The following is a 26,906-nucleotide window of genomic DNA, read 5'->3' on the forward strand; positions in this document are numbered from 1 at the left end:
AAAATAAACAAATGGGACCTAATTAAACTTAAACGCTTCTGCACAACAAAGGAAACTATAAGCAAGGTGAAAAGACAGCCTTCAGAATGGGAGAAAATGATAGCAAATGAAGCAACTGACAAACAACTAATCTCGAAAATATACAAGCAACTCCTATAGCTCAATTCCAGAAAAATGACCCAATCAAAAAATGGGCCAAAGAACTAAACAGACATTTCTCCAAAGAAGACATACAGATGGCTAACAAACACATGAAAAGATGCTCAACATCACTCATTATCAGAGAAATGCAAATCAAAACCACAATGAGGTACTGTTTCACGCCAGTCAGAATGGCTTTGATCCAAAAGTCTACAAGCAATAAATGCTGGAGAGGGTGTGGAGAAAAGGGAACCCTCTTACACTGTTGGTGGGAATGCAAACTAGTACAGCCACTATGGAGAACAGTGTGGAGATTCCTTAAAAAATTGTAAATAGAACTGCCATATGACCCAGCAACCCCACTGCTGGGCATACACACAGAGGAAACCAGAATTGTAAGAGACACATGTACCCCAATGTTCATCGCAGCACTGTTTATAATAGCCAGGACATGGAAACAACCTAGATGTCCATCAGCAGATGAATGGATAAGGAAGCTGTGGTACATATACACAATGGAGCATTACTCAGCCGTTAAAAAGAATACATTTGAATCAGTTCTGATGAGGTGGATGAAACTGGAGCCGATTATACAGAGTGAAGTAAGCCAGAAAGAAAAACACCAATACAGTATACTAACACATATATATGGAATTTAGAAAGATGGCAATGATGACCCTGTATGCAAGACAGCAAAAGAGACACAGATGTATAGAACAGTCTTTTGGACTCTGTGGGAGAGGGCGAGGGTGGGATGATTTGGGAGAATGGCATTGAAACATGTATAATATCATATATGAAGCGAGTCGCCAGCCTAGGTTCAATGCATGATACTGGATGCTTGGGGCTGGTGCACTGGGATGACCCAGAGGGATAGTACGGGGAGGGAGGAGGGAGGGGGGTTCAGGATGGGGAACACGTGTGTACCTGTGGTGGATACATGTTGATGTATGGCAAAACCAATACAATATTGTATCCAATTAAAATAAATTTATATTTAAAAAAATAAATAGGGGTGATAATGTCGCCGGCCATCTTTCTTATTTTTATTTTTGAGTAGATTATCCAAATCTTTTTCCATGAAGTATAATACTGTTTTTTTTTAATCATATACTTTTTAAGGAGAAATTGAAGAGGGAGTAATTTAGTTTTGAAATTAATAAATGGGGAGTGAATAATGTAGACCAAGAGAAATGGATAGATGGGAAAATATTGGAAAGTTTATATTACTGGAATAAAGAGAGAGGAGAGGAAAATTACAGTTTGCACAACAGAAGCCTGACTTTCTGAGCTTTCCAGGTGACTCAGTGGTAAAGAATCTGCCTATAACGTACATAGGCGGTGCACAGGAGACTTTGGTTCCATGCCTGGGTTGGGGAGATCCCCTGGAGTAGGAAATGGCAATCCACTCCACCTGGAAAATTTTTCTTACCTGGAAAATTTCATGGACAGAGGAGCCTGGAAGGCTATAGTCTGTGGGACCACAAAGAGCTGCACAAGACTGAGCAAGCAAGCCTGATTTTCTAGTGAACTAATAGAGTTCATGAAAGAAAATACATGCTTTTGTATCTTGATTTCTTTGTTCCATTATTCTTACAAAGAAAAAGCTAAGAATTTAAATGTTTTATTTAAATTTTAAAATAGTAATATAGAATCCAGGCAAAAACTAACAAAAGGTTCTGCCGCCAGTAAATGCAATAAAAATGAGTATTTGGGTTTTTACACAAGATCGTTGTTTCTCTTACAGGAAAAATGTATAGAACGAAATAAGCATATTCGTATTCGATATAAACCTTCTCTTTTCCAGCATGTGGGTATACAGTCATCATACCCTGGAAGAGAACAGTATTTCAAAGTAAGTGTTTTGAAATGTAGTTGTGTAATACACAAGGTTTCGTGAACTTATAAAATATTATTTAGAAAAGGAATGATGAGAATATGAGGGGCTATCAAAATTGTCTAAACACAATTCATCTCATGACAGAACTATTGTTATGAAGAACAGTCAGCTTTACAAGATCCAGGTTATTTATCATGGTTAGAAAAATCCAGCCTATGTAAACTTCTATGCCTTACTCTTGTCAGCTGTATAATTTAAATAATGAAACTAAAAAGGTGTTTTGAAAATTATAGTAAAATTCAGTATTTTAGTTTAATATTCAAAATTATAAAAGAATATTTCAAAAATAAAATGCCGCTATTATTGAATTTAAATGTAGCAGCATTCTTTTTCAGATCACTGTTTACCAAATGAACAAAACTTTAGCATTATTTGATTTTCAATCATTCCTGTGTTTTTCATCAATTGACTTGGCATCTTGGTGGGGTAGAAAGAGCAAAGACTTCAGAGTCAAAACAATAAATTTTTAGTTGTGATGACCTGTGTATATGAAACTGAGCAAGGCCTACCACTCTTCTGAGCTTTCTTTGTATAGAAAATGAGGTTGAAATGAACAAGCCTTAAGATTTCTTTCACCTCGGCAGTGCTGTTGGCATTGCTATCCTTAGCTTCTTCACACAGCAAAGCTAATGATTGCTTTAATACTCTCCGTGGAAATGAGACAAATGCGCATGTATACCCTCTCATCATTTCATTCATTGTTTGCCTGCCCTCTTTCCACCTTTTCTATTCTGTTTATTGTACTGCACCCTTTGAAACAGTGCCTTAGAGTGTGAACTCAGTATACATTAGCTGTTAGCCATCAGGCAAGGTGGAACTCAAGATTTAAAGTGTTTGGTAAACAAGTGTCTGGAATAGTGAAAACTTTTATGAATCTTTATCTGTAAAGTAATATCATCAAAATACATAAAACATAGTCACAGGTGGTGCAGACAGAAATTAGTGTATGCCTTTTTACCTGTTGATGCTATTATAAAGGGATTCTTTTTTCCTTTATATGTCTATTTTATAAGATACGATATTTTAACTTATCTTTGTAAATTCGTGACAGATTAAGGAGAATGTACATCTAATCACTCATATTTTGATGTTATAATCTTAACTTTTTTTTATTCTTCATACCGCATAAAACAGAAAGAAGTAACAATTTAATGATGTGTAAAATATGATTATATTAAATTATTTTAAAAATTTCCAACAGGATATCTATTATTAGGAATTTCAAAATTTAACACCTTCTTTAAAAAGGATCAGAATCATTCTTTGGAAAAAATGGCATAACAAGGATTAGACTATTTCTCAACTTTCTTCATAGTGGGTAAAAGATTACATCACATTACAGAAAGTTAAACCATCAATAATAAGGGTAAGTATAAAAATTGATATAAATATAAAGAAAATTTCAGGTGTTATCAATGTGTTATTTTATATCCTTATGTTTGGAATGTTTTTAAATTTTATGCATGTAACTTTCTAACACTCACTAATATTTTGTTTCAGAAGGATCAATTTCCTTTTCCCTTTTTATCACGTACTGTAAAAGGGAATATAATATCATGTACTGTAAAAGAGGAATTTCCTTTTCCCTTTTTATCAGGTACTGTGGATGTACAATGAATTTGGAGACAATAGATCTGAGTTTGAAGCCACATTCTTATCAATAGATGCACCAATATGGATAAATCACTAAAATACTATGCTAACTGAAAAAAGCAAGGCAGGTGCAAAAGACTACATGTTGTAGGATTCTATTTATATAAAATTCTAAAGTAAGCAAACCCTGCTATCTCATTATGATTTTAATTTATGTATCTTTAATAACCAGTGATGTTGAGCATCTTTTCATGTGCTTTATGTGATTTTATATATTTATATACATATATATGTATATTTATATATATGCTGCTGCTGCTGCTGCTAAGTTGCTTCAGTCGTGTCCGACTCTTGCGACCCCATAGACGGCAGCCCACCAGGCTCCCCCGTCCCTGGGATTCTCTAGGCAAGAACACTGGAGTGGGTTGCCATTTCCTTCTCCAATGCATGAAAGTGAAAAGTGAAAGTGAAGTCGCTCAGTCATGTCCGACTCTTCGCGACCCCATGGACTACAGCCCACCAAGCTCCTCTGTCCATGGGATTTTCCAGGCAAGAGTACTGGAGTGGGATGCCATTGCCTTCTCCAATTTATATATATATAAATATATAAAAATAATAAATATATAAATATAAAATATATTTATTTATATATAAAATATATAATATATAAATATTTTATATAAATAATAAATATATAATATTATATATACATGTATATGTATATACAAATATATATACATATACATATATGTACATATATATACATATATACTTAGGATATATCCTAAGTATATTTCATTATATGTATTTTTATGAAAAATCTATTCAAATATTTGCCCATGTAAAAAATTTGGTTGTTTGCCTTTTTAGTCTTGAATTGTAATAATTCTCTTTATAGTCTGACCACAAGTCTCAGCTTTGCCTTGCTCTTTCATTTTCTTAACAGCATCTTTTAGTGAACAAAATTTCAAGTAACATTTTTTTTAATTTTTTATATTATATTATGGTATAGCCAATTCACAATGATGTGATAGTTTCAGGTGAACAGTGAAGGGACTCAGCCACAAGTATACATGTATCCACTCTCCCACTAACTCCTCTTCCATCCAGGCTGCCACATAACATTGAGTTCCCTGTGCTCCATGTATACAGTAGGTCTCAAGGAATAATTTTAATTTTGATAGAATTCTCTCCATTCCAACCTTTACTCTCTCAGTATAGTTGTATAATTCATTAGCTCAGTATTCAGTGATTTTATAACTATAAAGATATGTATGTTATTTACACTAAAATTACATTGTGTAATCTTTCTACTCATCCTTTATACACAATATTTTTTCTTTGGGGTTTTAAGTTTGCTTTATTTCAGTGTACGTATAAACCTCAGATTCTCTGTGAATTACCTAAATCTTTTTTTTAATATGTTTGAACTTAAAAAAAAATCATGACTGAGTGTTGAATATTGCCAAATGCTTTTCTGCATTTATATCGCTTTCACTTGACAGATTTTCTCTCCTGGGGCCTTCTGACCGGCTCTGGCAGTTATCTCAGGATCCTCCTGTTTGTCTCTTGAGTTGATTCCCCTATTTTCTGGATTCTGATCCACATCATTCTTCATTTAGTTATTTGCTTTTGTGAAGCATACCCACCAGTAATTTCTTGAAAAAGATTGTGTGAGATGTAAAGTCTTGGAGAAATAACACATCTTAAAATGACTTCAGTCTGTTAAATGTTAAATTAGCTGGGCAAACAATTCTGAGTTGGAAATGATTCCCCCCATTTTTTAAGGTGTTCAAGGGTATAGTTGTTGAAAAGTGGTTAAAGCCATTTTAATTTCTGTTTCTTTATATAAGGTCAATTTCCCCATCTCCAAACCTTTAAAAATGTTCTTGTATTTAAATCTGGTGGGGCTTTTTAATCTGAAAACTCAGGCTTTGATTCTTGGAAAATATTCACAGATTACTCTGTTTATGAATTTTCCCCTTTCCATGATCTTTTTAAGGAATGCGTTTCCTATTTTCTCTGTATTTGCATTAATTTCTGGGAATGTTTCTAAATTTTATCCTTCATTCTTTGTATTAGAGCTTCTTTTATTTTTTTGCAGGGGAGGGCAGTTCTAATTGGCTGGTTGATTTGGTTGGTTTTTTTGTTTGTTTTGCTAATATACTTTTACTGTCTAAGAACCCCTTTCATTCTCCTAATGTCACTTCCTCTTTTTATAACATTTGGTTGTTATTTTGTGATTGAAATTTTAGTAGTTCCACTTAACCTTCTGAGGGCTTCCCTGGTGACCCAGGTGGTAAAGAATCTGCCTGCAGTTCAGGAGACTGGGATTCAATCCCTGTGTCAGAAAGATCCACCTGGAGAAGGGAATGGCAACCCACATCAGTATTCTTGCCTGGAGAATTCCACAGACAGAGGAGCCTGGCAGGCTTGAGGCTTCCCTGGTGGTTCAGACAGTAAAGAACCTTCCCGCAATGCTGGAGACCCAGGTTTGATCCCTGGGTCAGAAAGATCCCGTGGAGAAGGGAATGGCAACCCACTCTAGTGTTCCTTCCTGGAGAGGTCCATGGGCCGCAAAGAGTTGGACACCACTGAGCGACTATCAACTCTCTGAGAATTTTAATAGTTTTAAAAAGATTTCTTTTAAAATCTTTTTTTTATAAAATCTTTTTTTTTTTTGTATAAAATCTTTTTGTACTTCCTGTATAGTTTCTCTTTCCTCCAGTTTTTTTTAAAAGTGAGTCCCTGTTTTCATGTTAAAGGGTTTCCTCATATGTCCAGTGATGGTAGGTGGGTTGTGTGTTCAAATGCAGAGAACGCTGATTGGAGGATGCAGCGCATGGCTGGATTTGTCTCTTTCACTGTGGGAGGGGTGGCTAGGTCCCTCCTTTGGGAAGTCTGTCTATGTTAGTATCTTTAGGTCTTGCTTAAATTGCTAGAGAATATGAGAGCCATGTAGGCAAAGACAGATGGAGTTTTCAGTGTTCACTTTGTCAGAATTCATTTATTTATCCTATCCTGTTTTTCATTACTACCCCTACCCTGGTTTGAGTCTAGAGACCCTGTTTTCCTTTTTAGAGAATTATCCTTCAAGAGTGGAGAAAAGATAGTCATCTGAAATCAAGCAGCCAGAGATGGTCTCTAGAGCTTTAACCACCTCTCAGACAGACTTGCAAGCCATCCCCATGGTTATGCCCCACTTTCACCTCCATTTCTAGCAGTACGTGGCGGGTTCTGCCCTGCAGGTTGCTTGTCTGTTTCCTGATGGAGGCTTGAGATACAGCTTTCTTAGACATCGTTCATTTTGTTACCTTTGTCTCCTCCCTCACTCTGTTTGTAAGATCATGCATTTTCTAAATGGCCCTCAATGTCATTTTAAGTGTGAGTTCAAGAAAGAGTGGAAGTACCCGTGTCTGATCCACCATTTTACTAGGCAGACTGCTGGTTCATTCTTGCAACTCTTACTCTTCAGTCTCTTCATTTGTTTTTAAGCTTCAGAAAACTAAATTTTAATTTCCAGGACTTCCAGTTCATTCTTTTTAGGTATTGTTGTTGTTCAGTCGCTCAGTTGTGTCCGACTCGGCGACGCTGTGAACTGCAGCACACCAGTTTCCCTTTTTATGTATACAAGTATCCTATCTCTCTGAGAAAATTAATGACACTTAAAATTAGTACCTTAGTATAAATGTAATTCGTTATTTCAACTGCTTCCTTTACTTAACATCTGTCGTTAATCCTGCATCGTCGCCACCCTCTCTCCATTCTCTTCTGTTCTCGGGAAAAACTCAGAAGTACAGCTCACGGAAGGTCTTCGTCCAGAAAGTTTCACATAAGATTCTGAGAGCAGAGATACTCCCATGGACAAGGAAGACAGCTGAGAAGGCGGCGGTCACCTGTGGAGGATCAGGAATTGAGGTCACACTTGGTGCCGGGCAGCTGAGATCACTGGTGGCCTGTGGCCTCCAGGGTTCCTCCCCACATGGCCTACTGCTGCTCTGATCATCCTCCATGTCTTCCTCATGACGCATGCACTTCCAGAGTTCCTCAAAGTGGCTTTCTGCTCCTTGCTTTATATATTATACAACCAAAAGTATGCTTTATTTATCCACAGACCACCACTTTAATGTGGGTACATTTCCATGAACATAACTCTGCACTGGTGACTTTCAGTTAGACTTGCATCATGATGAAAGGTTTTTTTTTTTGTTTGTTTGTTTTTATTTTCATTTTTCAGTGGGACTGAGATCAGGAAAAGCTTGAAACAAAGATGAGATATGGTAAAGCACATGTGGAGTTTTCAACATTGTAATGTTCAAAGATACCCAAACATACTATAGCTCTAAATATGATCGATCCCCAGCTGCTTTGTGGAAATAAAGTATCAATAGCTCAGGTATTGAATTTCCCAGGCACTTTTATCCATTATCGAATCAGTCAAGTGTCTTTCTCCTTTCACAGCTCCTTTCTGAACGTTTCCCTTCTTTCATACGAGAACAAGAAGCAGACCACCACCACTCCTTTCTCCCTCCCAATTTAGGAGTCTGAAGTGCTTTCAGCATCCTTTAAATCAACTTCAGGGAAATGATGGACTGTTCATTTCCTAGGACGTTTAAATACCTAAAATTAGATGTTTCCAAATTGATGAAAGGTTGCAGAATTATCCCTTCCATTTTCCAAATAGGGCATTTCAAAATGGAATAAAATTCAATTATATTTAACATTCATAGATTTGTTTCTATTTATCAAGTAATACCCACACAAAAAGTTAAAAGTTAATAACAAGAACATAATAAAAGGCATCAGTCCCCCGTCCCCACTTCCCCTGCTCTATCTGACTCACCAGAGGCAACATTTAATCATTCCTACTTTGAATTCTCCTGGTTATCTTTCTACAGCTAAATACTATACCTGTGCTGCTAATTTTTATTTCTCCACACTATTATTTTTTCTGAAGAATAGATTAATATTCAGCTCAGATTCTTATTTATTTTTATTACATCTTAGTTTGGGCTGCTATGACAAAAATACCACTGATGGAGTGGCTTAAATAGCAGCAATTTATTTCTGACAGTTTTGGAGGCTGGGAAGTCTAGGATCAGGGTGGCAACGTGGCAGGTTATGGTCAGGGTCCTCTTTCTGGTTTGCAAATAGCTGTCTTCTGGTTATATCATCACATGGCCAAGAGCAGAGAAAGCTCTGGTTTCCTGGCTCAGAGGGTAAAGCATCTGCCTACAATGCAGGCGACCTGGGTTCAATCCCTGGGTCGGGAAGATCCCCTGGAGAAGGAAATGGCAACCCACTCCAGTACTCTTGCCTGAAAAATCCCATGGATGGAGAAGTCTGGTAGGCTACAGTCCATGGGGTCGCAAAGAGTCGGACACGACTCACTATAAAGGCACTAATCTCATTCATGAGTATTCCATCCTCATGAGTTAATTATCTCCCAAAGAGCCCACTTTCAAATACATTGGGGATTTACACTTCAAACATACGAATTTAAGGAAGGGTGACACAGATATTTAGTCCAAGGCATAGTATCACTTTGATTATTTTGCCTCTCTTTTTTCCCCAATTTTCATTTTTTGAAAGTCTTAATAATCAGACATTAAACTTAGTGACCCAATCCTCTATATGTCATAGCTTTTATCTACTATTTCCTGTACTTGTTTTCCTATGGACTTGGTAAGTTCCTTGACTAACTTTTCTATTCAGGTTTTTAAAAATGTTCTTCTGTTTTTTCCTAGCATCTTCTTGTTTTGAGGACACAGTTTTTCTCAAATTTCTGAGTATTAGTTAGATCTTTTCAATAAGCAATTTTGAAGTTCTCTTCTGCATTCTGAATGAGCTGGTTTTTTTCTATAATAAAATCAAACTATCTGCCTATTTATTTTGATCTTTTACTGTCTTGTTGCATGCTTTCTCAAGTATTTGGTGATTCTTGGTTGCCTGGTGGCAATATAGATAAATTTTATTTCCTTTCCCTCACCCTCAGTCTGACCCTGCATTTATCTTCATATTCCTTTATAAAACTGAAAAGGATGAGGCTTCCTGGAAGTTTTTGGTACATTTGGAAGAATCTGTTTGTTTGCGAACTATGTTATAAAGTGTATGAATGCCTTTTCTGTTCATTGACGATCATTCCAGTGGAGTCTAGCTCTCCATACCTTAACCTGAGACTTGGGATATTTCATTTCAATTTTTTTCAACTTTTGATTTTGTTAAGTAAAATAAGATTTACATACGTGCCCCCAGAGAGGTAAAAGTCTCCATCTTTTCTTTAATCAAGACCACCATAGCAGCAGTTTCATTGCTGTGTTTTCCTTTATATTTATTCCTTTTACATCCTTTAAAAACCTTATTGTATTTTTTCCTTAACCAGTTATTTATTGTACTTCTCATATAATTCTTTTTATAAGATAAATTATATATAGTTTATTAAGCAGAAAATAATTTAGATTATCTCTTCATCTAGCTTATAGTTCAAAAATAATGATCTAATAAGATAAAAATTCACCTTTGTGATGAATTTTAGTTTGACAAATTTTAAAATTTTACCTATGTCTTCAATTTAAATGTCCTTTATCATTTCATGTTCTACATCGATAATAAACATAAAGAATTTCAACTAAAATGTCTCAGTACTAATAACTTCTGAAAACTTAGAGTACTTAAAGAGTCTCTGTTATTTGATAAGCCAGAGAACAGTGTGTTTGATAATTTGCTAGTGCTTCGTCCTGCACAAAAGGTTATCTTCCTTTTAATGCAATGCATTGGGCTCAGGGCAGAGTGTTTCAGTGTGTTGCAGGCAGGGTTGCCAGATTAAATACAGGATGCCCAAATAACTTTGAATGTCAGCTAAACAATGGCTTTTTGTGTGTGTGACCCATTTGTCTTGTGTTAATCCTGGTTGGAGGTGATGGAAGAAGGCATAGAAGAATAGTTCCCATCAAAATACACTAACTGGTGAATAATGACACACGGCATGTTTGTATTTTCTTCAAATTTGCTATGTAAAGCTTTATGTGTCTCTTTTATGTAAAGATAGAGCAGACCCGAGGTGGTAGCGAAAGAACAGAATAAAGAAAGAGTATTGTCAAGAAACTGTCATGAAAACAGTTACATCCTTATGAATGAATAGTATATTATTTCTGGATGTTAAAGATTTCTTATTTTTATTACAGGAAATATGAAAAAATGAAGCACAACAAGAAGAAGCTCTGTAATACTTTAATCTTAGATCACCGTGATTTCTAATGGCATCTTTCAGAACTTATAATGTTCAAAACAAATGATTATATACAACAGGAAGGAATAATGAACAAACTAGTAGATTTGAAAATATTTAACTGCCTCTATGTCAAGAAAAATTTGCATATTTGTTTATGATACTTGTACCCTTACTATTACAAATTTTTATAAAAATAAGTAAAGGCAGGGAAGTTTTTAAAAATAAAGAAATATATTTTGTTGAATTAGATAGTTAAGTAGCTATCTAAATAGCTAAACATTTTAGCTAAGTAGCTAACATCTCAGAAACTTGCTGTCATCCGGGATAGGTCCTGCGTGAACCGGCGCAGGCTGTTATCTATTGTGTTAAGACACCTAAAATAGACAGCACAAGGCCGAGCAACTCTGAGGCTGGCGGCGCCACAGTATCTTCCTGTCTTTTTAACAAATGCGTTTAAAACTGAAACTTCCAAGTGCCATTTGAGCTGATTAACAAGCATCTTGATGTATATGTATTCTGACAGTCATTCAGTTTCTAAAGATTTCATATTTTCTCTTCTTATTGCATTCTTAACTCTTGGGTTATTTGGGAGTGTTTTTTTTAATATCTTGGTTTTGCCATCTCTTATTGTTGATTTATAATTTAATTACCTTGTTAGAGAACTTTGTGTGATAAACTTTGAGTTATGAATTCTTATATTTCATATGAATTACAGAAGAATGTATAGTCTTTATATACTCCCTTTAAAATATGCATTACTTATTTGCATTTTTATTGAGGTATAGTTGATTTCCTTTTTTCATTTGTTTTTATAAATATTAGTTTTGTGCTTTATAAGTGTCTTCTTTAAATATTCCTATTCAATGGGTACTGGTTCCTCTTATATCAGGCTTTTTATTTGTTAAATTCTTTTAAATCTTTATTAATTCATCAGTTTCTTATAGGAATCTATTAAAATCTATTTTTCCTCTTGTTATTCTATTGAGTTTTACTTTATTTTGAGAAATAATGAGATATTACTTCTTTCTTATCCTTCATAAAATATGAAAATCTTAATTCAAACTGCTGTATTATCCTTGACTGCCAAAACTTCACACATTTATATCAATATGAACTGTGTTACATACCAAAGTGAATATGAATGATGAACTGTTCATATTCACCATTTCACTTTCTTCTTTAAAGAAAGGAGCTATTTGTCAACTATTATCTCAATAAAGTTGGGAAGAAAAATAAGAATAAAAGACATGTCTTTTTAACATTTGACTTCAGTTTTGAGCTTTTAAAATTAAATCTACCAGATCATATTCCAGGTTAATATGAAAAATTACAACTAATTCCAGGTAGAGCATTTCTGAAAAAGAAGGCATGATTCCTTGTAAAGGTACCCACTAGGACTTCTTAGTTCACTATCCAAGATTGGAACAAAATACCCGAAGGGTTGATACGGTAAACTGGAATAGTATTAAAGGGGACTGTCCAACATTCCACTGGCTGTTGTTGAAAAGCCTGAATGATTCCAGATGATTCCAAGGGAACTCTGCTTTGACACTCAGAAAGAGGCATTTGAACACTGACCGATATGCCCTGGGCATGGCAGATGCTGGAAGTTATGATAAAGAGAAAGAAGTTAAAAGACAGCCTTAAAGATTCAACCCAATGACTGCTGTCCTTAAGGGAATGATTCCAGGACAAGAGTGTTTCAGTGGTCAGCACAAAGCAATTCACGGAAATGTTTCTAGTCTAGCTGGGAGAGATGCCCCCAGCTTCCATTCCCATCCCCACTGCTCTCAAATGGTAGACATTTGGAGGGTCTCGTTCACCACCCACAGCCTCTGGTCTAAGTGTGTGGGAGGGGGAGGTTTGGAGAACCTTAGACACCTATCTGAGCATAGCAGAGCAAACAGTGCTCGCTGGTTGGCTGGGGCATTCATTTTATAACACACTGATTTTGCTTTTTAAAAATCACTTATCTTCAAACATATATATGAAGGCAAATTATGTATTTAAGCAACTGACTTAATATATCCGATAAGTTTGTAGAAGCCACATTCAGACCAGACATTTTTTTTCAACATTACTTTTAAATGAATAGCTCTATAAACATTGGGGGCATGGCAAGTGAAAGTCTGTTGCCAGAATGGGTCTCAAATATTGATAATAGCCACCATCATCTGCCTTAAATACTGTGGAAGTAAATGGTTATATGGTAGTACTACTAATAGTATTTGTAATAGTAAATGTGGTATACTCCTGGTAGAAGGGAAAGAGACACCCTCTTCTAACCTAAGTGTGTAAAGTATCTAGGGATTTGCTGTGTTCTGTATGGATCTTCCACCTGGTGACAGAATTGAAACAATTATGAACAAATAATGGGAGCTAAATCTGTGCAGGCATTTTCCCATGGAGACCATCACCTTATGTTGTTTTTTTTTTTTCTTACTTACCTTAGCATATATTTTTAGATGCTGTGTTGATATTAGTAGCTACTCATAGGTAATGAATGAATCATGAGATGAAAGATTTTTGTTTTACTGATGTTTTCTTTCTGAACTCTTAGATAAAAATGATTTCTTAGGGTAATACAGTTTACCCAAATTGATAACAAGTAGGGACAGAAAATGTCAACCGTGATACCAAGAACGCCCACTTCCTTGGCTTTCATAGGATGGGTCCAATAGTACTTCTCTGATGAAACTTTCCTTTAGGAAAAATGAATGGCAACATACTCTGTCCCAGCATTTTGTCCATTCTATTATGTAACTTATACATTACTGGATATTTAATTTGATAATAAAATTATAATAGAGTAATCATGGATCAAGCATACAAAAATGGAGCTGGGTGGCCGATGAGGACCAGGTCTCAGAGAAGTCTCTGCACCACTGAGAACCTGAACTTTCTTTGAGCTATGCCAGACTCAAGAACATCACCAGCTGTATTCAAAACAACACCTGTCAGCTGAAACCTTATGGTCTCAAGTTCTCCCCTTGTAACTATGCAACCATTTGGGACCCCCACCAATCCTCACTTAATAAGCACCCTTACTTGCCAGCTCCAATTAAAATTCTTGATAACCACTCAAATAACTTTAAGTGTTTGGTTTTTGCCTTTATAAGCCTCCCTCATTTTGTAGTCCAGCAAAACACAATTCAGGTAGTTCTTGAGTCAGTGTCTCCAGGGTGGAGTCCTAACAGACCCCAGATAAATGCCTTTTTATCTTAGTTGGGTCTCTTTCTAGAATGGTGGTCAACAGATTAGATGTCTGTTTTTCTAAATATATTAGCTATTTGAAAGCAGAGCTCATATAGTTGTCATCTTTGCATTGTCAGTATTTTCATAGTTTAGCAGACAGAAGGTAAATGTTCAATAAATGATAAGCCTCTCAGTAAGAGGAACATGGAAACACTTTAGCTTTTCATTCTGAATTCCTATTAAAATAACAAAATAGATAAATAGGTACTCCCTTAAACAACATTATAAACTAAGAATAAATATTAAGCATATATCTGAATCTTGGAGTTTTAAAAAATCTTTACATCAATGGATCAGATTAAGGGCTCATTTAGCTCAGATTCCTTGTTCCTCAAGTTTAAGCTTTCAGCTTCTTCATTGCAAACTTTGAGTGGATCCTTCAGAAATTCTTTTCTAACAAGTCAAATTTGTTACCGGTCACAGAATTATGTTGAATAACAGAAGTTGCAAAGCCTAAGAAAAGAGCATAATACTGTTAAAAGTACCTGGAATAAATTTGTCTTTTTAAACCCATAATTACCATCCAAATAACAAAAATACCATCTTTTACACAGAAGATGACAGTGTCAAAAGTCTAGATATAGTGGCCTTATTATCATGGATGCAATGTGAGAAATGTTCAGTGATCTTGATATCTAGCCAGTAATAACATTTTATGCATGGAGCTCCATCAATTCCCTTAATCTGAGACTCTTAACAGAGATATCACAAGTTAAGTATTTTATTATTACAATAAAATTGAAAGCATGATAATACCAAAATCACAGTCAAAATTTACTATCAAGAATAAGCAGTAAGGGATGTATGATCCAATATCTATGGGGCAAAGAAAGTTGTGATTCACTACTATGTTTATGCTATATTTTAACTTTTAGTGTGAGTTAAAATGACAGGCTCTGGAAAAGATTTGAACCCCATTTCCACTATTTATTAATACTTCAAGCCAAAGGCAAATAACTATCTTCAGTTTTTTTCACCAAGGTTGTTGGGACGTTCAATAACATAATGAATTTATAATGAAACCGTTTAGAGCTCAGTAAACTCCAGTACTTTGGCCACCTCATGCGAAGAGTTGACTCATTGGAAAAGACTCTGATGCTGGGAGGGATTGGGGGCAGGAGGAAAAGGGGACGACAGAGGATGAGATGGCTGGATGGCATCACTGACTCGATGGACGTGAGTCTGAGTGAACTCTGGGAGTTGGTGATGGACAGGGAGGCCTGGAGAGCTGCAATTCATGGGGTCGCAAAGAGTCAGACACGACTGAGCGACTGAACTGAAACACAACGAAAGGTTAACAATTCTTATCAGTAGCATTTCAAAAAGAAACCATGTAGTACTATTTATTATGTTAATATTTAATATATCTATCATACACTTTCAGGGAAGAATAGCTCCCTGCTGACCACAATGACCTCTCATCAGAACGTCTAGAACCCCAGGGAAGGCCTGGGGTACTAACTCGACACTGTTAAAATGTGATTTACTCAAAATTCAGGGCCCAATTATGTGCTTTAGGAGGTAGAAGCTCACTGCTTGCAGAGAGCAGGCGCTCTGCGGGAGGGAAGGGTCTTCGGATGAATAGCGAGGAATTCCTCCCAGGCCATCCGAGGAGCCGGATGCACGCAACCACCGGCTGGCGGGGCCGCGCGGCGTGTGGTTGGGAAGGTCCCTCCGCGGCGGTTGAGGCCCTCGGTGCAGGTGCGCGCAGCACGCGCCTGTGGCCGCCTCCTCCTCCCCGCCCGCGGCCGCACGCGCACGCGCGGTTAGCAGTCGCTGCTGCGCGGCCGGCGGCTGGATTGAGCTAGGGGAGACGCGGGGAGCAAGTGGCAGCGGCTCGGACACCTGAGCTGCCACTCCCGAAAACGGGCCCGCGAGACAGGTGCGTGGGCAGTAGTAGGTTACTCTCCGCGTCCTCTGCGCTCCAGCTGGGGGTGAGGAGGCCGAGTCCTAGCTCTCCCCCGCTGGGCGGGGGTTCCTGCTGCGCCCCTTTCTTGGGCGTCCGCCGGGCGGACCCGGCGGGGCCCCGTGGGGAGGTGGGTGTTGAGTTTGGGGATGGGGACGCGCCAGCGTCCGCGTCCGGGAGAGGTTCTCGGGCGGGCCCTCCGGGCCTCGGGGGTGGGGAGGCCGGCCCGGGCGGGCGGCGCTGGGGAGATGCCCCCTCGGGGTCGGTTGGGACCCCCGGCACTTCTGTGTCCACGGCCACCTGCGGCGCTGGGGCTGGCGCGGGGAAGGCCAGGTGGCCCGTCAGCCCGGCCCGTCCCCGAGGTTCAGAGGCCCCGGGAGCCGAGTCCGTTACTCCAGCGGTTGCCATCTCAGCCCCGTTCCACGCTCGAGCCCCGGGGCGCGCTCCCGAGGGATGGAGAGGGGGCCGGTCTCGCTTCAGCGCCGCTCTCTCCGCCCGCTGCTTCGCACCGACAGGCGAGTCAAACCTAGCTAGGCTCAGTTCACGCCCTCCCCGCCGCTGTAGAGGCGGAGGGACCCGACCTCGCGGCGCCGGTGGCCCGCGACTCCCGGCCGCTCCCTCGACGCGCCGCCTGGAGCCCGGTGCGCGCCGCTGGGGAGGGAGGGAGAGCGTCGGGATGAATCCCACGAAGCCCTAATGACTCGAGACTCATTATCGCCGACGGCTGTTTACGATCAGAGCCTTTAGCTGATTTTATTTATAGCACCTGCCGGAGCAACAGGAATCCGAGGCGTTTGCTTTGGATATATAAGCAAATGGCAACGACGTCCAGAAGGGAGAAAGCAGATGATTCGAGAGTGGCCGTGGGAGGAACTCTCGAATTAGGAAAGTTAGTTTGTATGGAGACTTGTTGATGCTTTAAAGACATCAAAACCTTGATCTAGCCTTGCGAGTTTGTTTGCTTTTAAATTCTTACGTCACTCTAGGTCTTTTACTGAAGGTAACCTTCCTTTGGGCAATTGTTTGACTTCTTTTAAGTTTACAGTTTTGTCTTCACGTGCAATTGGTTTGGTCTTCCAGTCACATTGAGAGCTTATACGTAAATCCATCGAAGATAGCCCTCATCTAGTTGATAAAGTTGGTTATTGTGTATGGATGGTGTATGTTAATGGATCCGCAGAAACTGAACCGTGCTGTGTTTAGTCACTTCAGCCGTGTTGGATGGACTCTGGGACCCGATGGACTATAGCCCGCCAGGCTCCTCTGTCCATGGGATTCTCCAGGCGAGAATACTGGAGTGGGTTGTCAAGTGCTGTAAATTAACCTTATTGCTTGTTCCTAATAAGTTTTAGTGCTCTTAACTGGAAAGCTAGAATTGCTAGCTTTAATAGACATTAAGATCATCCAGCTTAATCCTTTCACTTGATAGATGGGGTAGGGGGGAGGTTTAGAACAATTTTAACCCTTTCCTTTTTAGTAATAGAATATGAAACTTGGTATGGTGGTGCCAAACTCAGTGTACTTTCTATCATATCACTTTGTAGTTGAGCTCCTGAAGTTACATGACAACTAAAACTTTAGTGATTTTTTCCAACAGTACTTTTGAGGCTTAGTCGTGCTGGTGAGTCCTCAGTCAGCCATTAAAACTGAATACCAGAAACATCTCAGTTATAATAGCAGATAGAAAGCACGAATGTGTTAATAGGTGAGTGTCAAGAGTAAGAAATGAGTCTTAAAAGAGCAGAATTTATACTGAGAACTGTAGACAGCTGTTGAACGTTTTTATGAACAGGTAGTACACTTGTTCTTTAGAAAATTCATGCTGGAGAGAAGGTGGCAGATAGATTGATTGGGAAGGCTGGAAGTGAAGAAGCAAAGTGGGACTTTACTGATGCTTTTCAGAAGTCATGGATTCCTAAATTAAGGCTGTGGCATGGATATATATATTCAATAATATATACAACCAAACAGGTTTAACTACCAGTGGTATAGAATATCAGCAAGAATAATCATAAGATAGTGACAGAGTAACATGGCTGATTTGGTTGACCAGAGGTGCAGTTAATGGAAGAAGGGAATTGAGATTAGAGAACTGGTTTGGGTGGAAAGATGAGCCTCAAATTAATGGAGGCTTTGCTACATCCTAGAAGAAACTAAAGGGTGATGGCTTCTGTGCTGTGGATAGCATTTGGGAGTCTTTAGGGGTCGGAGAAGGCAATGGCACCCTGCTTCAGTACTCTTGCCTGGCAAATCCCATGGGTGGAGGAGCCTGGTGGGCTGCAGTCCATGGGGTCGCGAAGAGTCGGACACGACTGAGTGACTTCCCTTTCACTTTTCACTTTCATGCATTGGAGAAGGAAATGGCAACCCACTCCAGTGTTCTTGCCTGGAGAATCCCAGGGACGGGGGAGCCTAGTGAGCTGCCGTCTGTGGGGTCACACAGAGTCAGGCACAACTGACGCGCCTTAGCAGCAGCAGCAGTCTTTAGAGGTAGAGGCCAAGAGTATATGAAATGTAAGGAGAAAGCCTGGGGACAGAACCTGAAGGAACAGCATCATTTACAGGAGATTAGAGAAAGCCCATAAAGGTGGCAGAGAAGATGAAGAGAATCAAGACTCAGGAATAGCATCATGGAAATCAAGGAAGGAGAGAGCTTCGAAGAAACAGTCAGCAAGGTCAAGAGAGAGCAGCAGGCAATACAACTGAAAAAAGCTGTTGCATTTACCAAGTAAGATTTGTTTGATGGGAACTGTTTCAAAGAAGCTAGAATCAAGTACAGGAACACTAGAAGTTTTTCATTGTTACCATCATAAGTTACCACAAACTTAGCAGCTTAATGCCGCACATTTATTTTCTCACAGTTTTATAGGTCAGAAGTCTGACACAGGTCTCACTGCACTGACATGAGGTGTTGACAAGGCATCATTCCTTATTAGAAGCTCTGGGGAGAGTCTTCTTCCTTGCTCATTCAGATTGATGACAGAATTCAGTTTCCTTTGGTTGTAGGACTGAGGTTCTTGTTTCCTTGTTGATTGCAGCTGAAGGTTGTGATTTCCAGCTTCTAGAGCCCACTCACAGTCCTTGGCTCATGACCCACCTTCCACTATCTGCAAGATCTCTATGGTGGGTGGAGTCCCTCTCACTCTTCAGATCTCTTCTGCCCTCTCTCACTGACTTCCTTTTCCGCTTTTAAGGGCCTGTGTGATTATATTGGGCCCACATGCATATCCAGAGTAATCTATTTTAGGGTCAGCTAGGTAACAACCTTAGTTCCATCTGAGAAGCCTCCTTTACTGTGTGAGGTAACACTCACAGGAACCAAAGAATAAGATGTGAACATCTTTGGGGCACAGGTCATTGTTGTGGCTACCACAGGAAATTAAAAATGCCAACAGTTAAGACATTCTTTCTAGATGCTTTCATTAAGGTGATACCCAGAAACATTTACATTATCTATCATGTGATGATTATAGTTCAATAGTAAGCCTTACTGTTTATCCTTGAGCTGCATAACTGTCTTCTTAAATATCCGAAATTTGTGTGAACACTGTAAAATTTTAAAGTGTCAGAGAAATAAAAGGTAATACTATGAAGTTGTTAGTTTTTATACTTTCTTGTAGCCTTAAGCTGCTTTAAAATCTTTGCTGGAAAGATTTTAAAGGCCATTTAACCAACTAACTAGATTTGGGTGTGTAAATTATAGTTTGGATAGACATCAAAATATGGCTTTTAGAATATGAAGCCCACAGATACTGGAATGGATGTCTAAAGGATGGAACATATTTAAAAAATACTTAACCTGTATTTATAGGCCTAGAGCCTCAATTTATAGGCCATTTAATGAGCTAAATAGTTAAACCTTCTAACTTTAGAGCTTTAATGAAATGAATGTAGAGTTTGAAGCTATACCTATTATAACCTTGGGTCTTACCTTTGCTATTTAGTAGCATTCTGTATTCTTGAGTAAGTTGCTTCCTTGAGTCTTGCTTTCCTTACGAAGGATGGGGTACCAGTACCTTCATCAGAGAGTTGCTGTAAGGATTGGAATTAATCTGCCTGAATAGTGCATACTCAAACAGCACTTCCAGTTCTCCTTTCCCACTCTTCTCTTTTCAATTATTCCTTTGCCCATGGCCTGGGGAAATCGGTCCTTTCTAACCTTTGTACCTCAGTTTGAATGTAGCTTTCTCTAGGAGGCTTTCTCTGACACTTCCTCTACCATGCAAATTTAGTTCCCCAATTACCAACGCTTAAAAATTCCTTACTAGTTGGTCACTTGTCACGATTTACTATGTGTTATACCTGGGTTATTTAACACCTGCTTTCCATCCCAAACTATAAGCTCTTTGCAGTCAGGGGCCAAATGTTTTGCTAATTACTGTAAGTTCAGTAAGTTCTAATTGTAAATTCTAACATCATGCCTGGCACATAATTAACAACCAGCAGCAGCAGCAGCAGTATTTGTTAAATGAATTCATGAATGATGATTTTTTTTTTAATTTACTGAATAACCTCTCCTGAATTTCTGGAAATATTAGCTATTACAAAATTTTATAAATCCCAGGTGTGACTTATTCTGAAGCATGCTTCTTTGAGAAAGTTCCTGCATTTCAAATGGAGTCTTGCAGCTTCTTTGGAAGAAGGCTGCCTCTGTAAGATGCCACTATCAACCCATTCCAGTATTCTTGCCTGGAGAATCCCAGGGACAGAGAAACCTGGCGGGCTGCCATCTATGGGGTCGCACAGAGTCGGACACGACTGAAGCGACTTAGCAGCAGCATTACCTATCTCTCCACCTTATTTGTGATGCTTCAAAGTGGGCTATGTGCACCATAGCCAGATAATTCCAAAAATACCCTTTAATTTTGGTGAAAATTTGTCCAGTTTTATTTTTATGACATGGTAACAGATTTTTTTATCTAATTTTTTTTTTACTATCTTTTCTAGTAAGTTATGACCTGAGTTGTTAAAATGCAGGATGTCTGTAGCAAGATTCTGAAATACCTCACAACGAGGTGTTTCTTCATAGGTGTAGAATATAATTGAATAATATGTTTAATTCCCCCATATTAAACTAGAGCATGAAACTGCAAAATTTCTAAATTATTATCTCCTTTATCTATAGGAATACTTTGTGTTACGTTGTAACAGTGTTCTAAAAGACATCAGAGGGCCAGTGTTGGAACCATTGACATAACCATTTCTCTCTCATAAAACCGTAGTTAAAAACATCTACTATATATAAGGTTTCAACCCATGAATTTTTTCTAGGAGTTAAATTCTGAAAAAGGATTTTTCCTCCAAGGCTCTTGTAGACTTTTGTAGACAGTGGAACTGCTTCATTTTATTTTTGGCCTTCCCCTAATTGCCTAGAAATCTTTTTGCCAAATTTATGGTTGCAATGCTGCTACAACAATCAAGTCATTCGAGCTGGTTGCTTAGTAACAGCTATTTATCTTCCCCTGTAACATTTTTTCCTGTCATTTCTGCATTCACTCATTCATTCTGTGAACATAAATATGTCTCTGTTTATCAGGCCCTGGCACTCTTTGGCTAGCACTGTGAATACAGAAATGAGAATGCTGGCTGTCAGTGAGCTTATATTTTTGTATGTTTTTTGTTGTTGCAAATTTCCTCACTTTGGAACTATGTAGAAGTACTATAAATCCTCAGTAAATAAATAAATGTATCATTATAATGTTTATGTAATGATTATTTTGAAAAAGATGCTCTTTAGTCCACTTTAACTTTAGTGTGTAGCTATGTTTTATAAGAGCCCAGTGCAGATTTAGTTTATTCTTTCTATAAGTACTAAAACCAAACAATATTTACATATCCTGGATTTCAGCTCTGATCACTTCACTACTCTCACATCTTCAGTAGTTCCTGAATTTTATAGGATCCGATCCAGAATTCTTGAAACACTGTAGTTATTTCCCTAAATCATTAGAAAGTTGTATTTTCAACTATTATTTCTGCTATTATGGTTCTTTCCCCACTTTTTACTGTATTTCCTGAGATATTTTCATTGTCCTTCTGATTTAGAAAAATATACCCAGTTTCAGTTAACAGTATGTGTTAGTTAAGGTAGTGCTCAAATAGTAAATTAAAAAATCCCAGGGGCCTAACATAATTTCTGGTTGCCGGTGTCCTAAGGAGTAGATGGCTGTGATAGTTAGTTGTATGTATCTACTTGGTTGAACCACAGGATACCCAGATATTTGGTCAATATTATTTTAGCTGTGTTTGTGAGGGTGTTTTGGGATGAGATTAACATTTGAATGGTAGGCTGAGTAAAGCAGATTGCCCTTCCCCTAGGTGAGTGGCCTTATCCAGTCAGTTGAAGGCCAGAATAGGACAATAAAGCTGGTACTCCAGTGAGGAAGAGGGACGTCCTCTTGCCTAGCAGGCTGAACTGGGACTTCAGCTGTTTCCCTGCCCTTGGCCTTGAGCTGAAACACTGGCTCTGCTTGGATCTTGAGCCTGCTGGAGTTCGTAGCACTGGCTGTCCTGGCTCCCAGCTTTTATACCCAGGCCAGCGGTGCTTCGTTAGCTTTCCTGGGCCTCTTCTAACTCCATTCACCTGAGTCCTGCTTAACGCTAGAAAAAACACAGTGTAGTTATGTCTCCTGGGAAAAAAAAAGAAAACATCTGTGGCGATCAGCCGGAAATCTCTCCCAAGTATCTCCTACTTGGCCAGTTAACTTATACTTCCGTTTGTTATTGAACCAGCCCAGAGGCAATGCAGAGAACATACAGGAGGTCAGTGATATATGCAAACAGATGTGCTTCTCCATTGCTTTATTTCTTCACAAATATTTTGTGATTTCAACAAGCTGTATGAAGTGAGGAATACACAGGAAGGTTAGAACCCTGGGCTTTTATATTGTATACATTTGTAAGGAGGAAAGGGGGTAGCATCAGCATTAGAAGTTCTGTGTCATACCATATAAAGAAATTCTTGCTTTACTAATCCTGTATATCTTAGGACAACCGTACAGCTTAGTAAGAAGTTGGAAGACGACTAACACTACAGAGCAATTGGAGTTTAATACATGTACACAAAACACTTCACCTGATAATAGCAGAAAGAAAAATTAATGCCAGTCTTCCTCAAACTCTTCCAGAAAATTGAACAGGAGAAAATACTTCCAAACTCACTCTATAAGGGTAGCCTTACCCTTGATGCCAAAGGCAGACCAAGACACTAAGAAAACTGCAGACCAATATCCCTGATGAGTATTGATAAAAATACATATTTTTCTTAAGTGCACACAGAATATTCTCTAGGATAGACCATATGTTATGCCACAAAACAAATCTTAACAAATTTTTAAGAGTTCGTTTAAACTGGAAAAGATTCAGGGTATCTTTTCCAGCTGCATTGTGATGAAACTCAAAATCAGTAGCAGAGGAAAAGCAGGAAAAAAAATCCACAAATATGTGACAGTTAAACAACACACTTTTAAACAACCAAAGGGTCAAAAAAGAAATCACAAGGAAATTGGAAAAGATCTTGAGTTAAATGAAACAAAAAACAAACAAAAGAAAGCAGACCCAAACTTACGGTACCGAGTGAAAGCGGTGCTAAGAGGGAAGTTTATGGCTGTAAACGCTTACGTTAAAAAAGAAAGATCTTATACATTAACAATCTAACTTTACACCTTAAGGAACTAGAAAAACCCAAAGCTAGAAAAAGGAACATATAATAATGCAGTGGGGGTAAGATTAAAATAAGAAGTAGCATGGTATAATGTAAAGTTTTGGATTCTCACCTTGTCTCATATTTCCAATTACGAAAATTTGATCAGGGTTTAACCTTTCAGTTTTCAGTTTGTAGATTGGGAGTAATAATGCCTTTCATAGTGATGTCCTGGGCTGCAAAGATTAAATTAGCTAGTTCTTTTATGCAAATGAGTGATTATAGTCATAGAACTTTAGAGAAGAAACAAACTTTCCAGATAAAGGGTTTTTAAAATTTTTTCCTGAAGCTTTGGCAACTGTTTCTGAAGGAAAGTTAGGAAGAACTGTGATATAGAAAACAAATAGTAGACACTATTTATATTTAAAATAGGTAACCAATAAGGATCTACTGTATAGCACAGGGAACTCTGCTCAGTACTCTGTAATAACCTAAACGGTTTCAGCAAATTAATTATTAAACTGTGCATTCATTTTGAGGGAGAAGATATGGGGCTAAAATGATATGAGTGTTCATTATTACTGCTGTTATTCATTGTATGCATTTCTGTTTACTCAAATGTTACTGATAGTATCGAGAAGAACACCTTTTACTACATTGTATAAGCCATGGAAAGCTCTTTAATTTTTAGAGCAGTGAAGCTTTTAGGGTTATTAACAATTGATAAGCAATTTGCAACTGTACTCATTTCTGTGCCAGTAAATGAAAATTTTAAAAATCTGTACCTTCCTGTTATTGAATTCAAATTGATCCCTTTACATTTGCTTTCTATCTCAGTTAACCTTTTCTATGACTCTAGAGAGGTTACACTCTTCCAGTTAAATTATGAGTAGTATGTATCATTTTTATATTCTTTTCCATAAAAATGGTGATATTAATACATCTTTTCATATAGAATGTTCATATTAGTTTTTTTAAAGATGCATTTTCAAAGTAGAGTTTAAAGTTGTAGTCAGTGGCCTTTAGAAGAAAGTAAAGCTAACTGGCCCGTACATTCATGTTGAGTTTTGCCCTTATTAAAAAGGGTTATTTGAGCTAACCAGATGGAAGAATGCTTTTTATAGTCTGATGTTTCTTTTTTTAAAACACAGCTTTATTGATATATTATTTGCATACCTACAAGTTGACCTGTTTAATGAGTACAGTTCAGTGAGTTTTAACATATTTAGAGTTACACAGCCATTACCATATTCCAATTTTAGAACACTTTCCTTACCCTCAAAAGAAACCTTGTATCAATTAACCCTTTCTTCCCATTCCTTTCCTTAGGCAGTTACTAATCTATTTTCTGATTCTATGGGTTTGCCTATTTAAATAGGGTCATACAATACATGTTTTTTTGTGACTGACTTCTTTCACTGAGCATGATGTTTGTGAGATTCATCTATCTTGTAACACTTCGGTACTCCATTCTGTTATATTGTTAGATAATCTTCCGGTTTGAATATTCCACATTTTGTTTATCCATTCATCCGTTGATGAACTTTTGGGTTGTTTACACTTTTTTGGCTATCATTAACAACCATCATTATTTGGCTATCATTATCATTAAGCATTTATCTTCCAAGGTTTTGTTGGGACATCTCTTTTTCATTTATTTTGGGTAGAGGAGTAGCATTGCTGAATCATAAGGTAATTCTATTTTTAACATTTTGAAGAATTGCCCTACTGTTTTCCAAGCTCATTTTGTATTCCTGCCAGCAGTGTATGAGGATTTCAGTTTGTCCACATCCTCCCAGCACTTGTTGTTATTGTCTCTCTTTGTCTACACCAGCCATTCTGGTGGGTGTAGAGTGCTGTGTCATAAATTCAGTGATTCTTCGGCAGACCCATGTAGGTCTGTAAATACGTTCTGCAGGAGTTAAGAGTTCTCTCAGAATATACTTTTTAAATAGAAACTCTTTCATGTTGATGGTAGTATAACTATACCCTGGATCATCTGAATGACTGACCATCTCCTAATCAATACTGCCACACTTTCATTATTCATATTTACTTGTTTAAAAGTCCACTGGTGCCAAGAAATAAACCCTGAATTTTTAACATGCTAATAGGAAAGAGGAGGGTGTAATTATGTAAAACATATTTCTGCCAAGAGGCAGTCAAGTAATATTTGTTTTCTACTCATCTCAATTCATCTTATAAGGAACAGAGGTTTGGGAGCTTTTGAATGGAGAAGTGGTTATGTATGTAATTGAATCATCATAGTGTTACAGGGATGATAAACGCAAGAGAACTTCCTTCACAGCAGTCAGCCTGACTGCAGTAAGTCCTGTATTTATTTGAATTTTCAGCTGTAATTTGTTTTCAGTAAAAGGCTGTCACTTTAAATTGTGGTAAAATTATTTTTCTTCTCTTTTTTGGGTGTTTACATATAAATGTATTTTGGCTTTACAGTTATAAAATTTCCAATTGCATGTTTATATACACTTAAGCAACATTGTAATAAAAAAGTAACGAGCGAACATTTAGGAATCACAATCCTTTTTTTAAAAAAACATATGAGTTTGGTGGTCACTTCTTTGTCTTTAGGTTTGTGCCATTGGCTCTTTGCTTTTCAAGGCAATCCTTCAGCTGTAGATGCCGATGGGATTTTGAAGTTTGTAGTATCACTTGTTGAAAGCATAATTTAAGTAAGTTTGGTAATGATTCGTTTTAAAAACCATGCTAGAAAAAGGTATTAAAGGAGGACTTATTTCTTGGTACATATACTTACACGTGTTTTTCACAACTTTGTTTTATTTTTACTGATTACTGTCACTTTCACAGATAATCAATATGCGTTTCCAAGGCTTTCGGCTATGTTTGGGTCTTCTTTTCATCTCAATTAATGCAGAATTTATGGATGATAGTGTTGAGACGGAAGACTTTGATGAAAATTCAGAAGAGACTGATGAACTCTCCTCAGAGGTAAGGTTATTGAGAACCAAGCTATCCATTATTCCTTTACATGATACATAGGGCTGACTAACTTCTTAGGATTCCTTTCAATTAGAATAGCCTTTAGTTTCTAAATAAATAGAAAAAAAAAATTGCCTTTTCCCAGCTATTTGTTGCTGTGTTTTTTAGGGTGCCCATGTGCCACAGAAATTTGTGCATGGCGCCTAGCATAGTATTATTACCAGATAAATATGGGAAAGATTTTTATGATCAAACTAGGAGTTCATTACTACCTAAA

At 37.8% G+C, this 26,906-nt stretch overlaps 2 protein-coding genes across 2 annotated transcripts in view; both read left to right on the plus strand.

The window, feature by feature from the left end:
* Window positions 1-7,636, plus strand: part of MGAT4D (MGAT4 family member D) — a 50,924-nt gene extending 43,288 nt beyond the window's left edge. The window contains exons 10-12 of the mRNA XM_069558329.1: window positions 1,889-1,996; window positions 3,357-3,407; window positions 7,310-7,636. Of these exons, the coding sequence (XP_069414430.1) occupies window positions 1,889-1,996; window positions 3,357-3,407; window positions 7,310-7,636 (486 nt within the window). The remainder of the gene's footprint in view (window positions 1-1,888; window positions 1,997-3,356; window positions 3,408-7,309) is intronic.
* An 8,160-nt stretch (window positions 7,637-15,796) lies between these two features.
* Window positions 15,797-26,906, plus strand: part of CLGN (calmegin) — a 45,338-nt gene continuing 34,228 nt past the window's right edge. Inside the window, exons 1-2 of the mRNA XM_069556859.1 lie at window positions 15,797-16,002; window positions 26,498-26,638. Coding sequence (XP_069412960.1) covers window positions 26,507-26,638 — 132 coding nt within the window. The 5' untranslated portion in view covers window positions 15,797-16,002; window positions 26,498-26,506. The remainder of the gene's footprint in view (window positions 16,003-26,497; window positions 26,639-26,906) is intronic.

This window comes from Ovis canadensis, chromosome 17 (genome assembly GCF_042477335.2).
Source record: "Ovis canadensis isolate MfBH-ARS-UI-01 breed Bighorn chromosome 17, ARS-UI_OviCan_v2, whole genome shotgun sequence".
Classification (NCBI taxonomy): domain Eukaryota; kingdom Metazoa; phylum Chordata; class Mammalia; order Artiodactyla; family Bovidae; genus Ovis; species Ovis canadensis.